The following is a 17,209-nucleotide window of genomic DNA, read 5'->3' as shown; positions in this document are numbered from 1 at the left end:
AGGCCTTTAAGGTGCTCAGGATGTCTCGGCCTAGTAAGGGGGTAGGGCATGAGGGTATAATGAGGAACGAGTGCGCAAAGTAATTGTTGGCCAGGCAGCAATTAAGGAGTGGAGTTTTTCGTGGGGTGGATGGCTTTCCGTCTACTCCTACTACAGAGATATCGGATGGAAGGCTAGGTCCAGAGAAGGACGGCAAAACAGAATAGGTAGCCTCGCTATCTATTAAAAAATCAATTGTCTTACCCGCTACCAGGAGAGTTACCCGCGGCTCGGCGAGGGTGATGGGGGTCCCCGAGTCTCGGCACCTTCAGTTGTCGTCATCGTCCAGATGTAGGAGCTGGAAGGAGCTCCCAGGATCCTGGGAAAGGGGGTCACGTGGAGACGCAGCACCTGTTCTCAGGGTGGGGCAATCAGACTTCCAGTGTCCTCCCTGCTGGCAAGCAGGGCAGGGGGTTGCTGGTGGACGAGGCTTAGGACATTCATTGGCCCAATGTCCTGACGCCTTGCACTTATGGCAAGGCTGCGTTGGGGCTCGGGGACCTTGCGGACACCTGTTGGCATAGTGTCCCGCCTTGCCGCACTTATAGCAGGCTCCTTTTGTAGCCTTGGAGTCTGCGGAGTATGTGCTCTCTGGTCTGGGGTTACAACTGGGCCGTAAAGCCGCTGCTAGGAGCTGGGCCTTCTGTTTGAGGCGTGCCTGTCGCACTGCCTCAGCCGTCTCCTCTCTGGAGTTATAGACCTTAAAGGCTAATTTAACCAGGTCTTGTATTGGTGCCTGAGGACCATCCTCTACCTTCTGAAGTTTCTTACGAATGTCAGGAGCTGATTGAGAAATGAAATAAGACGCCAAAATGGTGGCCCCTGTGGGGGAGGCCGGATCTAACCGGGTATATTGGGTTAGAACCTCAGTCAGCCTATTTAAGAATGCGGCTGGATTTTCTTCTGGATTTTGAATAATTTCTTTTAATTTGTTAAAATTTACAGTTTTGTTTGAGGCTGTTTGCATACCAGCCAACAAACACTGAACCATTATGTCTCGCCTACGGCGCCCAGGCTGGTTTGCTTGATAGTTCCAGTCCGGGTCTGCCGAGGGGACTGCTTGCTCCCCTAGTGGGATGGTGGCGTCAGTTAAATGTAGTTGGTTGGCGTGCTGCCTGGCGGCCGCTAGGATGCGCTCTTGCTCCTCAGGGTTTAGGGTGGAGGTTAGGATAACCAGGAGGTCATGCCAAGTCAAGTCATAGGCCTGACAAAGGTATCTAAATTCCTTTATGTAGACGGTGGGATTAGCTGAGAAATCCCCTAAACGCTTTTCAATTTTGGAAAGATCGGCCAATGAAAAAGGGACATGTACTCTGACTACCCCCTCCGCCCCAGCCACCTCTCGCAAAGGTGCTAACACTGTAGGAGGGTGTGGGGCAGGAGTGGAGGCATCAGCAGGGCACTTAGAGCGGGTGTGTGCAGAGACAGGAGACTCAAGACAGCCAGTTGGGGGCCCCGAAGGAAGCACGGGACTGAGTGGATTACTAGTAGGTAAGGAGGAGGAAGGAGGAGTCTGGGCAGGAAGGGAGGGGGTGGAGAGAGCAGGGAGAGAAGGAGGAGTATAGGGACGAGAGCTTAAGGCCCAAAAGCCTTGTACGTAATTAATTTCAGACCACTTGCCTAGCCGCTGGCAGAAATTGCTGAGGTCGATCACGCCACAGTGGAAAGGAAAATTAACCGCTTCCTCCTAAGGTCTTGTTCAAGCTGTAAGGTTTTTAAATTGGCTAGGAGGCACCCTAAGGGGGTGCTCTTTGAAAATTTGGACTGGGGGTTTCCCATTTGTTTCCTCTTTACCGACACAATGGACCCAATGGACATGGGAATGGATCCCTGCCTGGCTTCAAAGCGTCCTTTGGAACCAGCAGAGACAGACGAGAGGCTCTTGAAGCCTAAGTGGAGATTACCTTCAGGCGGACGTCTCCGTCCTGAACGGGTCTCCCGAGCCACGTGGTGGCTCCAAATGGACCCCGGACCTGCGCAGGATTTCTGGCCGAGGGAGGTAAAGAGGAGACAAGGGCACTTACCCCAGAGAGGCCGTGAGAGTGAGGGAAGCAGGTCTCAGGTCCTGGTCCGTCTGCTGCGTGGGAGCAGGAGGAGGTTCCTCAACCCTTAGAGGCCTGAGGAGGGGTCTCCTCCCGGGTCTTCGGCACCAACTGTTTTGTTTTTCTAAGACCACCAGAGCGGGTACAAAAGAACCAGTGACTAGGCAAGGGTAGGAGCAAAACTGCAAGTTTATTTTGGTCACCTAGCTTCAAGGGAAGAAGGTGGGTAGGGAGAGGTCTGTTGGCCCCCGACAAAAGGGGCCCCCAGAGTCACCCGTACAGCTCTCAGACGGAGTTCCCACAGTCCTGACATCCCGACAGGAGTGAAGGACTGAGGAAGGCCGCGGGTGGCGTGCCTCTGGAGCGGCTTTTCTAGGAGTGGGAGGGCAATAGGCGGGGCACGGGCGTGTCAGGGGGCGTTCCACAGGTGCGACCAGGTAAATCTTGGTCTCTTCAGATTGACATCACCTGGCGCATGCCTAGTTGGTCTGCACCTTCCCGGGTCGCCGGCTGGATTTTCGCGCGCGCGGGAAAAGTTGGGGGATGAAGAACCCGGAAGTGCGCCATCTTGCCTCCATTCATCCAAACAGTTCCCACATTAATTTCTAATATAAGTAGTTTGTATCTTCTCTCTTTTTTATTAGCCTGCTAGGCACAGATACCTATTTTATTGAAATTTTTAAAGAATAAGCTTTTGGTTTTGTTGATGCCCTATTTTCAGTTTCAGGAATTTCTGCTCTAATTTTTATTGTTTCTTTTCTTCTTTTCTTTTCTTTCTTTTTTCCTTTCCTCTCTTCTCCTCTCCTCTCTTTACTTTTCTTTCTTTTTGTGAAGGGATCTCACTGTGTTTCCTAGGCTGGCATGCAGTGGAGTGATCATGACTCACTGTGGCCTTGACTTTCCAGGCTCAAGGAATCCTTCCACCATAGCCTTCTGAGTAACTGGGACCACAGGCACACACCAGCCTGCCCAGCAATCTCTCTCTTTTTTTTAAATGTGTAGAAATGAGATCACACTATGTTCCCCAGGATGATCTCAAACTGGGCTCCAGCAATCCTTCTGCCTCAGCCTTCCAAAGTGCTGGGATTACAGGTGTGAACCACTGTATCTGGTCTCATTATCTGTTTTATTCTTCATAATTTGGATTTAATTTGCTCTTTCTTTCCTAGTGTCCTAAGATTGATGCTTAAAGAAATGATAGCAGCTTTTTCTTCTTTGCTAATATATGTATTTAATGCTACAAAATTTCCTCTAAGCACTGCTTTTGCTGCTTCCCAAAAGTTTTGATAAGTTAATCTTTAATTTCCATTTAGTTTGCTTATTTTAAAATTTTTCTTGTGTTTCCTTCTTTGACCCTTTCTTGTATTGTTTAGAAACATGTTGCTTAATCGCCAATATTTTAGACTTTTACAACTACCTTTCTTTTTTGTTGTTGTTGAAACTATTTATTATAGCAATATGCTATTTCAGGAAGTATTTATAATTAAATTTCTTTGCATATTAATATTTTTAGGTACTTGTTATAGTTACTTCTTTGTTTTAGCTTTTATTTTAGGTTCAGGGGTGCATGTGCAGATTTGCTATATGTGTAAATTGTGTGCTGTGGGGTTTGGTGTACAAATTGTTTCATCATCCAGGTAATAAGCGTAATATCTGATAGGTAGTTTTCCAGTTATCACCCTATCTCTACCCTGCACCCTGTAGTAGGCCCTAGTGTCTGTTGTTTCCTTCTTTGTGTCCATATGTACTCAATATTTAGCTCCCACTTATAAGTGAGAACCTGTGGTATTTTTTTTTTCTGTTCCTGTGCTGGTTTGCTAAGGATAATGACCTCCAGCTTTATCCATGTTGCTACAAAGGACATGATCTCATTCTTTTTATGGCTGCATAGTATTCCATGATGTGTATATATACTACATTTTCTTTATCCAATCTACTGTTGATGGATATTTAGGTTGATACCATGTCTTTCCTACTGTGAATAGCACTATGATAAACATACGCAGGTATGTGTCTTTATGGTTGAACAATTTATATCCCTTTGGGTATATACCCAATAATGGGTTTATTGGGTCAAACTGGTAATTCTGTTATAAGTTTTTTGAGAAATTGACACACTCCTTTCCACAATGGCTGAACTAATTTTTATTCCCACCAGCAGTGTATAAACATTCCCTTTTCTCGACAACTTCACCAGGATCTGTTACTTTTTGACTTTCTAATAGTAGTCATTATGACTGATGTGAAATGGTATCTCACTGCGGTTTTAATTTGCATTTCTCTAGTGATTAGTGATGTTGAGCATTTTGTCATATGCTTGTGGGCCACCTGTATGTCTTCTTTTGAAAAGTGTCTGTTTATGTCCTTTACCTACTTTTTAATGGGTTTGTTTTTTGCTTGTAAATTAAATTTGTTTAAGTTCCCTATAGATTCTGGATATTATACCTTTGTTGAATGCATAATTTGCAAATATATTCTCTGATTTTGTAATTTGTCTGTTTACTCTGTTCATTGTTTTGTTGTTGTTGTTGTTGTTTGTTTTCTGTGCAGAAGCTCTATTGTTTAATTAGGCCCCATTTGTTGATTTTTGTTTTTGTTGCATTTGCTTTTGGCATCTTCATCATGAAATCTTTTCCAGGTCTTATGTCCAGAACAGTATTTCCTAGGTTATCTTCCAGGGTTTTTAGAGTTGTGGTTTAACATTGTATTTAATCCATCTTGAGTTTATTTTTGTGTATGGTGTAAGGAAGGGGTTCAGTTATCCCAGCACCATTTATTGAATAGGGAGTCATCTCCCCCATTGTTTGCTTTTGTCAATTTTTGTTGAAGGTCAGATGGTTTTAGAAGTGTGGAATTATTTTTGAACTCTGTATTCTGTTCCTGTGGTCTATTTGTCTGTTTTTGTACTAGTACCATGCTATTTTGGTTACTGCAGCTTTGTAGTGTAGTTTGAAGTTGGGTAATGTGATGCCTTTAGCTTTGTTCTTTTTATTTAGGATTATCTTGGCTATTCAGGCTGTTATTGGTTCCATATGAATTTTGAAATACCTTTTTATAATTCTGTGAGGAATGTCATTGGTAGTTTGATGGGAATGGAATTGAATCCCTAAACTGCTTTGGACATTATGTCCATCTTAACAATATTGATTCTCCCTATCCATGAGCATGGATTGTTTTTCCATTCATTTGTGTCTTTGAGTAGTGTTTTGTAATTCTCATTGTAGAGATCTTTTTCCTCTCTGGTTAGCTGTATTCCTAGGTATTTTATTCTTTTTGTGGCTATTGTGAATGGGATTGCATTCTTGACTTGGCCCTCAGCTTGGACGTTGTTGCGGTATAGACATGCTACTACTGATTTTTGTGCATTGATTTTGTATTTTGAAACTTTGCTGAAGTTGTTTATCACATCTAGGATCTTTTGGACACAGACTATGGGGTTTTCTAGATATAGAATCATATAATCTGCAGACAGGGATAGGTTGAATAGCTCTCTTCATTTTATTTCTTTCTTCTTCTTGATTGCTCTAGCTAGGAATTACAGTGCTGTGTTGAATAGGACTGGCAAGAGAGGGCATCCGTGTCTTGTTCCAGTCTTTAACAGGAATGCTTCTAGTTTTTACCCATTCAGCATGATGTTGGCAGTGGGTTTTTCATAAATGGCTCTTATTATTTTGTAGTATATTCCTTCAATGCCTAGTTTGTTGAGAGTTTTAACATTAAGTGATGTTGAATTTTACCAAAGTATTTTCTGCATTTATTGAGGTGATCATGTGGTTCTTGTCTTTGGTTCTATTTGTGTGGTGAACCTTATTTATTGATTTCTGTATGTTGAATCAATTTTAGAATATGTGTCATGTACAGATGAAAAGAGTGTATATTCTGTTGGTTTGGGGTGGAGAATTTTGCAGATGTCTATTAAGTTCATTTCATCAAGTGTTGAGTTCAGGTCCCAAATATCTTTGTTAATTTTCTGTCACAATGATCTGTCTAATATTTAGTGGGATGTTGAAGTCTCCCACTATTATTGTGTGGTTATCGAATCCCTTTGTAGGTCTTTAAGAATTGCTGTATGAATCTGGTTGCTCCGTTGTTGAGTATGTATATATTTAGAATAATTAGGTCTTCTTGTGAATTGGGCCCTTCACCATTATGTAATATTCTTCTTTATCTTATCTTTGTTTGTTTAAATTTTATTCTGTCCAAACTACTAATAAGTCCATCAAAGGTATTCTTCATTTTTGTTACAGTATTTTTGATCTCTGGCTTTTACTGAGGGAGGAGTTCTTTCTTCAAATGTCACTCTCTTTGCTATCATTACTCATCTGTTATTGCATGCTATCTACTTTATCCACTTAGAGCCCCTAGCATAAAAGCACATTTTAAATTCTCAGTCTAATTATCTAGGATTTCTGCCATATTTGAATGTGGTTCATATGCTTACTCTGTCTCTTCATCTGTGCTTTTTGCCTTTTGGTATGTCTGGCAGTTTTTTTCTTGATAGCTGGATGTGAGGTACTGAGTAAAATAAACTATTAGAAATAGGACATTAGTAATGTGGTGGTAATGTGTGGGGGAAGGAAAAGCTTTCTATATTCCTATGGTTGGGTCTCAGTCTTTAGTGAGATTCTGCCTTTAGACTGTGAAGTTCACAAGTGCTTCTCAGTTCCTCCCCTGTCCTCAGTTGGGAAAGAATGGCTAGTGTGTTAGAGGGTGAGATTGTTTTTCTGCCACATAGAAGGTCAGTGCTGGCTGGAGTTGGGTGTTTTCTTTCCCCTAGGTCATTTGCCCCTAATAAAACTCCAGCAGGTTAGGTGCTGACTTAGTAGTTTCTCCTGAGGTCAGACTAAGAAAAACAGAATTCTTTGGAATACTTTAAAATGGTTCCTTTTCCACTCCCCCTGCCAGAAGCACTAAGGAACTTTTCTCCGATATTCACTGAGAAAACCTGGCCAAGCTTCTGGAAGCAAACCTCACAAAAGTGTGGAGACTCTCCTATAACTGGATGCCCCTAAGTTTTTGAATCTCATACTTGTCCATACTGAGCCTGCAACCATTCATCAATTACAGTTTAGGTTTTTCTACCCCAGCACTGGTTCTGATGGAGGTTTCCATTCACAGTTTTCTGTTCCAGTAAGATGTGATTCTCTGTATTCACCTCTTTCTCCAATTTTGAGGACAGTGGTTTTACCTGTGGTCTCACTCCTCTGATAGATCAAAGAAGAGTTGTTGATCTTTTAGTTTAGTCAGCTTCAGCTTTTTACTTGTTGGTAGGATAAAGGATTACCCTGAAGCTCTTACATGCCGGACCAGAAACCAGAAGTTGCCAATTGCTTTTCACAGTCAGTCATTTATATTAATGAGAAATAACTGCAACAGAATTTTGAAGGTTGTTTTGATATATGAACAGATTTAACTAGTATAAACTATTTGTGAAAGTTTATTTCTTGATGCTTGGTCTGAGGTGTTTATTTCCTGTTCTTACGATGCATAAATCATCATGGGTTCCATTAAGTCAAGAATTTGAAAGCTAACACACAAATAACTCAAGGGTATCTAAAACCACTGAAGGGACTCCAGAGAGTTAATATGACCCAGACCAAGACTTAATATTCTGATACAATTGGACTGAAATGTGTTGGGGAGCATAAGCCTTTGAACATTTCTTCCAGCTTTCTCATAGTCCAGGAAGAAGTTTGTGTGTTAGGTCAATCATATTCCTTCTCAAATCTTTATTACATGATGTAATCTCTGTGATGGTCAAAGTTGTTTAGAATACATATTAATAGCCTCTTGAAAATAATCTAATTGTGGCCAGGCACAGTGGCTCATGCCTGTAATCCCAGCACTTTGGGAGGCTGAGGCCACCTCAGGTGGATCACCTGACGTCAGGAGTTTGAGACCATCCCGGCCAACATGGTGAAACTCCGTCTCTACTAAAAATACAAAAATTAACCAGGCGTGGTGGCGGGTGCCTATAATCCTAGCTACTTGGGAGACTAAGGCACGAGAATCGCTTGAACCTGGGAGGCAGAGGTTGTAGTGAGCTGGGATTGTGCCACTGCACTCCAGCCTGGGTGACAGAGTGTGACTTTGTCTAAACAAACAAACAAAACAACAACAACAGAACACAACAGATTGCTGTCTAATTGATGTATAAAACCAATATAATTTATGATATTTGTTTAAAAAAAAAGGTTGTACTCTTAGATCAGCACCTTAAGACAAATTATTTTGGAACTCTGGTAAGTCTGAAATTATTGCAGGTGTTGGTAAATTTGAGGTACTCTAGAAGATGGTTTTCAAGGGGTAAACACCAGCAATTTTCTCTGAACTCCTTTTTATCAGCAAAATTAGATTATTATTAGATACATATTTGGTGTCACGACAAAATGGGAGGCATTTAGCCACTTATGCCTAGTGTTCCATTATTGGAACACTAAGCATGTGGGAGTTATTTATATCCTACTGCTTAAGGTCATTGCCAAGGTCTGATTGCAAAAATTTAAAAAATTGCAACTTCAGGTGTAAATGGGTTAAGAAAGATGGGTATTGTAATAAGTAATAGAGTGTTATACTTAAAGTTTTGTTACATTTTTTCTGAATTATGCAGTAAACACTACACTTAACTGCTTTATGACGCTGGTTTGAATCATAATAAAATAATATCTCTTAAGAGGATCAAGCCAGATCAGTGTCAGCTTTCTTTTTGTTACTTAGGAGTGCTTCATATCCATAAACCCAAGTAGAGGAGAACTATGGTATAAGTGACCATTATGGTCTTTCAGAGGTTGAGGACTTACCTTTTTGCAGGATGACTTAGAAATCTATATCACTAGCCGTGATATCTAGAGTAAACCTTAAATCTTCCTTTCCAAACTCTTGTTGGACATTTTTCCATGTGTATATCCTGAATTGCATAAAGATTATTTTCTCTCCTGACTTAAATTCAATAAATCAATCTTCGGGGCATTAGGGTCCAAGTAACCATGCTTGATTATTGCCTCTTTGGCTTCTTTGAGGGAGTCTCCCACTGCCACCAACAAATAGACAGATAATATGTGAATAGTTATTTTTATTAGAATAATTGGGGGTTACTATAAATACGTGAACATGAAACAGTAAAACCTTTCATTTAAAGGATGGGATCTACCTCTATGGGTGAGGTCTTTGCAATTATGCCTAGGACAAACTCTGCAGGCTTACTGAATATTTGAATTCATAAGTAGAAGTAAAACAAGAAGATAGGCTGTTATTTCTGAATGAAATGAATATGATGCAAATTTATCTTTTTTATACCATAATCAGAAGTATGTTCTTGGGGATTATCATTAGGCACTAAAATTTCTCTGTAGCTATACAACCTATTAATTTAGTATAATATAATCTTGAGAGACTCGTGTCCGTCTCCTGAGCTATAACCTGGTGCCATAAACTCATGTTGTGCACATGTACCCTAGAACTTAAAGTATAATAAAAAAATAAAATAAAAGAAAGAATAATATATAAAGACAGTTAATGGCTGCAAGGGTGCCAGGAAAACTTCTCCAAATTTGGAAATATGAATCTGTGAGTGATTTTTTTCCCTTACTCAGGGGCAATTTCTCTCTGCACCAAGTAATTTTGGAGACAGTGAAGGTGTAGTAGAAATAAGACTAAACATGGAGTCAGAAGATTTGGGTATAACTTACTCTTCACTTTTTAGTTTCAGAAAAGTTTTTAAGTCACTGAATTTCAATGTCCTTATCTGGAAATTACAACAATCTTGCAAGGCTTTTCTGAGAATGAATTAAGAGAAAATAAAATTACATTATAAAAGTAAAGCAATACAAAATAAGATTATTTAGAATTATTGTCTTTGAATGAGTATTAGGAAATCAGAATTAGTAACTACTCAGCAAAACATTACTACTGTTCTGTGTATGAGACCCAAATCTGCCCACTAATAAATGTAGATACTTGTTTAATTCACTTACATTCTTTGTGCCTTGGCTTTCTGATGTAAAATGGGAATTAGCACTACCTGTTTTACAGAGTTTTGGTAAAAACTAACAGAGTTAATATGCATAAAATATTCAGTACAATGCTTGTACTTATTTGTTTTTAACATAATTGAGATTTGTTGTTTTTTTAAAGCTACATACCGTACACAAAAGCATCCCAATGAGCATCTACCACCCCAAGGGACTCTTCTTCAGCGGCATTCTGGCTTTCCCCATGGCATGTGCTTCTCTTCTTCTAAGATGCATTAAAAATGGTATTAATTTGTTACCATGGTAACTACTGCACATATATTCATAGTTCTTATTGGTTTTTCTGTTTGTTGTTTTGGGGGGATTTTAAACTTTTATTTTGGATTCAGGAGTACATGTGAGGGTTTGTTACATAGGTAAACTCATGTAATGGGGGTTCGTTGTGTGGATTATTTAATCACTCAGGTACTTAAGCCCAGTATCCAGTAAGTATCTTTTCTGCTCCTCTTCCTCCTCTCACCTTCAATCCGCAAGTAGACCCCCATGACCATTTCCTTCTTTGTGTTCCTAAGTTCTTATCATTTAGCTCCCACTTATAAGAGAGAACATGCAGTATTTTGTTTCCTGTTCCTGCATTAGTTTGCTAAGGGTAATGTTTTAAAGGTGAATAGATCTATCATGTTTGAAGTACAGGTGTTGAAATGTCACCACAGGCAAAGACATAAACAAGTAAGAGACAGGCACAAAAAGAACCATGAACGCTCGAGGTCAGGGTTGGAGTCCGTTCTTCAGACAAGCACACTGGGAAGAGGTGTATATATTTTCTCTTTCAAAGCATCTCACTTTTGCTATTTTATTTTGGGTGGCAAATGTGGTTAACTTTAATTGCTCCCTCATAGCTACCAATGACTACATCATGAGAAATGCCCAACGGTATCTGAAGAAAGTAATCCAGGGAGAATGAGTGTGTTCAAGTCTTGATAGTATACCCCCTTGGGACCTCCTTCTATAAACACCAAATTTCAGTTCCTGAGGCTGAGATACCACACTCTTCTGGAAACCAGAGAATGTGACTTGGATTCTCTTTTACAATACTGCAGAAAATTCCACAATGGTTTATGTGGACTGCATGAGTGTTCAGAGGTATTAAAGTTTCAGATTTTGTATTTAAATGTATGATTCATTTAAGTATATTTTTATATGAGGCGTTAGGCATGGGTCTGTGATCATTGGTTTTGTTTTTGTTTTGTTTTGTTTTACTGTATGAATGGCTAATTGTTTCAGAATTATTCAGTATTTGTTCAAAAGATCATTTTTGTCTATTCACTTACCATTGTACAATTTGTCAAGAATCAATTGACCACATATGTGTGGTTCTGTTCTCAGGATCTCTGTTCTGTTCTATTGAGCTATGAGTCTCTTCATCAATACCATCAAGACTACATGGTCTTGATTTAACATAGCACTATAGTAAGTTTTAAAATCTGGTAGTATGAGCCCTCAAACTTTGTTATTTTTCAAAAGTGTTTGTTTTTACAATTATTATTTTTTACATATAAACTTTAGAATCATCTTCTTAATATCTAAAAAAAAATCTGTTGGAATTCAGATTGAGATTGCATTGATGATACACTTTAGGGAGAACTCATTTCTTAACAATGTTGAGTCTTTCAATCCATTAAACAGAGTTCGTTTCTCCATTTATATATGTCTTATTTGATTGCTTCCATTAATGTTTTATTTTCAATATACTGATCCTGCACATATTTCACTAGACTCAAAACTGTGTATTTTGGTGCTGTTGTAGATGATAGTATTCGTTTTACTTTTGATTTACAATTTTTGGTTGCTAATATATGGAAATATAACACATTTTTGTATGTTGACTTTGCATCCATTGACTTTGCTAAATTCACTTATTAGTTCTAGAAGCTTTTATTGTAGATTCCTCAGGATTTATTATGGAGATAAACATACTGTATGTAAATAGAAAAAGTTTCATTTTTTAATTTGTATCCTCTTGAGTTATTTCTGCCTTTGTCACACTAGTTAGAACTCCCAGTATGATGTTAAATATTTCCAATCTCTTAAGCATCAATTCCACATTTCAGTTCTGAAAGTTTTCTCTGTTTCATTTTTTATAGTTTATATTTGTCTACTGAGAACTTCTAATCTTCCATTTATTTTAAATTTATTTATTTATACCTCATGGAGCACAGTCATAACAGACTGCTTTAATATTTTTGATAATTCTAAAGTCTGGGTAATCTCAGGGTTGGTATTTGTTGATTGTCTCTTCTGTTGAGAATTGGTTACATTTTCTTGATTTTTTGTGTGCTAAGTAATTTCAGATTTCTTTCTAGATACTTTTTATGTTATGCTATTTAGACTCTAGATCCTGTTAAAATTCTCTGGAGAATATTGATTCTTGTTTGTTTCTTTGTTTGCTTTAACACATTGTCAATCCATAGCATCAGACAAGTAGTTCCTCTTGCTTTCCATGGGCAATGTTTCCAACGTCAGTTCAATTTTCAAAGCCTTTAATATGTCGCATTGTGTTTGTCCTTCGAATGTACTGCTCAGAAGTTGGTATGAGATTTTGTCACTCAGGGGTCGGTCAAAGCTTTTGTGATACCTCCTTGGGTCTGTTCCACACACGCACAGCTTAGGAGTGAGCTCTTGCTTGGTTTCCTTCTCCAGCTCTCTTATCTAAAGAAATATACACCAATCTCCCCGTCAACCCCTTTACACACACACACACACACACACCACACACACACACTCCTCCATGCTTGCATGCTCTGTTCAGAAAGTGGAGTTTATCTCCAAGTTTTTGTTTCTCATGCTATTGCCTCATAGTTTTAAAATTGGGAAGACTGTTGTGACACAGCTGGAATTAAAACTAGAGAGACAATGCAGGAATTCCCTCACATGCTTTGACCACAGAGGCCTCTTTTATCAGGTTTCCTAGTGAAAAACATGGGTCATCTATTGGGGTTTCAGCATCTGAGCAGCCTCCTCTCAGTTCTGTAACTTTGGCCACCTTCCGTTCAAAACCACAAGATTAGAGGAGAAATGTAGTAGAAATTCATATTTGTAGGAGTTTCTCATCTAGGTTTGTCTCCTCTTGCCCATCTGCCCCTTCTGTTTGCTTTTCAGAGTTCTTAGGCAAATAAGTTTTGTGATTTTATATAGAGTTTTAATTGTATTCTGTGAGAAAGAGGCTGTGGTGACCTTAATCCAACTTGGCCAAAACCAAAAGTTAAAGACTATAGTCAAGAATTTTTATCATCCTTATATTTTTATGTAGATCTTCCCCTACATAAGAAGGTTGACTGTGGAATGTTAAAACATGAAGCCAGCACATCTATCGGACAGCTTCTTGATTTGATGTCAGTATTCATATTTTGCAGACCTGTGTTCTTTTTTGAGGTCCAACACTCTGACAAAGATGAGGAATCTCTCCGTGGTGACTGAATTCATCCTGCTGGGCATCCCGCACACAGAGGGTCTGGAGACTATGCTCTTGGTCCTGTTTTTGTCCTTCTACATCTTCACCCTTATGGGGAACCTGCTCATCTTGCTGGCTATTGTCTCCTCCACTCGGCTTCACAAGCCCATGTACTTCTTCCTGTGCAAGCTGTCTATTTTTGACATATTTTTCCCTTCTGTGAGTTCCCCTAAGATGCTGTGCTATCTTTCGGGGAATAGCCAAGCCATCTCCTATGCAGGCTGTGCATCCCAGCTCTTCTTCTACCATTTCCTGGGCTGCACTGAGTGTTTTCTGTATACGGTAATGGCCTACGACCGCTTCGTTGCCATTTGTCATCCTCTACACTACACCTTAATCATGAGCCACAGAGCGTGCATCATCCTAGCCATGGGGACCTCATTCTTTGCCTGCATTCAGGCCACCTTTCTGACCATTCTCACCTTCCAATTGCCTTACTGTGGCCCCAATGAGGTGGACTATTATTTCTGTGATATCCCAGTCATGCTGAAGCTGGCTTGTGCAGATACTTCAGCCCTGGAGATGGTGGGGTTCATCAGTGTGGGTCTGATGCCCCTCAGTTGTTTCCTTCTCATCTTCACCTCTTACAGCTGCATCATTTGCTCCATCCTGCAGATCCACTCTGCCGAGGGCCGACGCCGTGCCTTCTCCACCTGCAGCGCCCACCTCACTGCCATCCTCCTCTCCTTTATGCCAGTGGTTCTCATCTACCTGCAGCCCACCCCCAATCCTTGGCTTAATGCAACTGTTCAAATCCTGAATAACTTGGTCACCCCCATGCTGAATCCTTTGATCTATAGTCTGAGAAATAAGGAAGTTAAATATTCTCTGAGAAAGGTTCTGCAGCCAGTAGCTTTCCTTCCTGGGAGGTGATAGAAAAGGATCCGTAGCTTAACACTAATAACACCACAATACTTAAAAAGGTATTACCTTTTGTGTAATAAGGAGCACAGATATTATCATGGCCCCCTTTTACAGGTGACAAAGTGAAGACTTGAAGACATAAAGTGAATGACTTAAGGTGAGGTAACTAATAAATTATCCTGTCCGGGAAAAATTATCTCTTGCCACTTGGCAAGACATTCTGGACCTTCTCTTCAATTGTCTCTTCACTTTTTCTGCCCTTACATCTTCTCCTTCTCTCCTATTTCTCCTTCCTCTGGCACTTTTTCATCTTCGCTGGCATGCTTATCTAATTAACCCATTAAGTGTCAGCACTGATTAAATAAACCTTCCTTTGATAGTGTAGAAGTTGCAGAAAAATGGAAGAGGTTCAGCTACATGGAGGTGGTATCCTGCAACTTCTTAAGCATAAAGAAGTTGTATAAAAATAAAAAAACTTCTGGATGGAATGTAAGGCAGGTCTCTTATGGATGAATCCGAGGAACTAGTGCACTCTGTCGCCTATAAAGCCTGTCTGTTAGTCTTAGATCTATAAACAGGCCTTGGTCTGGTGCTGAAGCAGTAGATGAAAGAGAATGTGGAGAGGGTAGATAAAATAGTCTGTGAGGGGTGACTGCTTCTGTTGTTTTTTAGTATTAGAAAATTTGAGTTTGGCTGTGTAATCCCCAGCACAGACATGGGGCATTGCAAAGTCCAAGCTGCTGTTTTATGGTTTGGATACTCTGTTTACACAAAGCCTTTGACTTTAGTTTTCTCCCACCTATATGTCTTTGTTCTTCCTAGTGAGCTTAACATAAGAAATGTGCTATTTACAATTCAGACCACAATTTGATGGGAAGAAGAGCAGTGAGAAGATGGTGATGGGAAAGAAGGGGACTGTGGGAAGAAAAGGGGGTGCCAAGGAGGGAAAGGCAGAGGCAAGTCTCCTTTCCTTTTGACTCTCTTCAGGATCTGAGGTCAGCCAAGGAATCTGCTGAGTTCAGCCAGGGAATCTGCCAGATTGAATCAGACATAACATTTGTTTGGACCTCATATGAGGGTAGTGAGCAGATCCATGCTTTCGAAGGAAGCACACTTTTTCCTGCTCACTTTTCTCAAGCTCCGTGCCTTTTATTCTCTCCACCTGCAGTGCTCTTTCAAGTCTTCAGCTGGACAAACTCATTCCCATCATTCAACGCCCAGTTCAAATGCCATTTACCATGCAAAAATTTTATCTCAAGCAGAGTCAGAGTCCCCATTTTACTGTGTTTTGAATCAGACTTGACAATGTCATCACTCCATTGTGTCAGAATATGTTTTGGCAAAGCATTTTTGAAAAGCAAAAGTCAGATAGGTTCATGGAGGGTGAGGACAAAAAAGGGCCTGTTGGGGATGGACAATACAGAAGTGACAGCTCATTTGTTGACCTGATGTAGGTCTGAATCCCAGATGATTTTTTGTTGTGGTTGGTGAAACAGAATTTCAGTCTTCTCATATCTGTCAGCTTTTGTTCACCTATTAAGCATCTCCAGAGTAATGAGAGCATATTCTTCTAGCCTTTGAGAAAAAACTTCAGTGATAGTCACAGTCCTTGTCTTTTAAAGAGCTTTTATCAAATGAGGAAACATTATAGCAGTCATTTTCATATTTGTTCAAAAAAACATTTATGAAGCTGTCATTTAGGCAAAGCGCAAAACAGAGAGGAAGGCAGGGAAATAGAGCACCAAAGACCAAAATATAGTAAGTGAACTAATGTACACATTCAATAGATACTGAGGATATCAAGGCCCTCCGTCTAATCCTTCCTTCTCCTACTTACTTAAAGTTTGGCCCAGAAGAAAATGAGTTGTTGGGGTGAGGAAATCTTCATTAAGAGAAATTTAAGTCATCATTGCTTACTAAGCAATCTTAATAAGCAGGGAGCTTAGTAAGTAGAAGAAGAAATTCATATATGTGTGTGTGTGTGTGTGTGTGTGTGTGTGTATGTGTGTATGTTCTGTCTCGAGTTGTGAAACTCGTTTTCTTCCCTCGCAACATGGAAATAGCAATGCCTTTCTTGCATTGCTATTGTAAAGACTGAATGACACAAAAGCAAAATACTCATCTGACTTAATGTAGGGACTCCAAAAACTTGGTAATTATAATATTTTTTGTATTTTTAAGAATTGTTTTTAGCTTACTCCCTCACTTCATTCTGGTCTTTAATGCTGGAATGTTACAACCACAGAGAATACTTATATACTTATACTATTAAAGTACTCTCCCCCCTTCATCATACTTTTCTTACATATCTTGCTAAATGTATATATTTTTAACTTTCATTTTAGGTTCAGTTTTCTCTGCTTTAGTTTTTGGAGTTTATATTTGTCTACTGAGAACTTCTACTCTTCCATTTACTTTAAATTTGTTTATTTATACCTTACAGAGCACAGTTGTAACAGACGCTTTAGTATTTTTGATAATTCTAATGTCTGGGTAATCTCAGGGTTGGTATTTGTTGATTGTCCCTTCTGTTGAGAATTGGTTACGTTTTCTTGATTTTTTGTATGCTAAATAATTTCAGATTTCATTCTAGACACTTTTCATGTTATGCTATTTAGACTCTAGATCCTGTTAAAATTCTCTGGAGAATATTGATTCTTGTTTGTTTCCTTGTTTGTTTTAACACATTGTCAATCCATAGCATCAGACAAGTAGTTCCTCTTACCTTCCATGGGCAATGTTTCCAACGTCAGTTCAATTTTCAAAGCCTTTAATATGTCGCA

General features: G+C 39.7%; 1 protein-coding gene across 1 annotated transcript; it reads left to right on the top strand.

Moving 5' to 3' along the window:
- Positions 1 to 13,502: 13,502 nt before the first annotated feature.
- On the top strand, positions 13,503 to 14,435 carry LOC104656391 (olfactory receptor 149-like). The gene has a single exon (XM_010355990.1). The coding sequence runs from the start codon at positions 13,503 to 13,505 to the stop codon at positions 14,433 to 14,435; it is 933 nt and encodes a 310-aa protein (XP_010354292.1).
- Positions 14,436 to 17,209: the final 2,774 nt, after the last annotated feature.

This window comes from Rhinopithecus roxellana, chromosome 15, assembly GCF_007565055.1.
Source record: "Rhinopithecus roxellana isolate Shanxi Qingling chromosome 15, ASM756505v1, whole genome shotgun sequence".
Taxonomy (NCBI): domain Eukaryota; kingdom Metazoa; phylum Chordata; class Mammalia; order Primates; family Cercopithecidae; genus Rhinopithecus; species Rhinopithecus roxellana.
This window is presented reverse-complemented; position numbering and strand designations above follow the sequence as displayed.

Excerpts from the sequence above, each read along its gene's own strand:
- LOC104656391 (XM_010355990.1), top strand. The coding sequence starts at position 13,503 with ATGAGGAATCTCTCCGTGGTGACTGAATTCATCCTGCTGGGCATCCCG.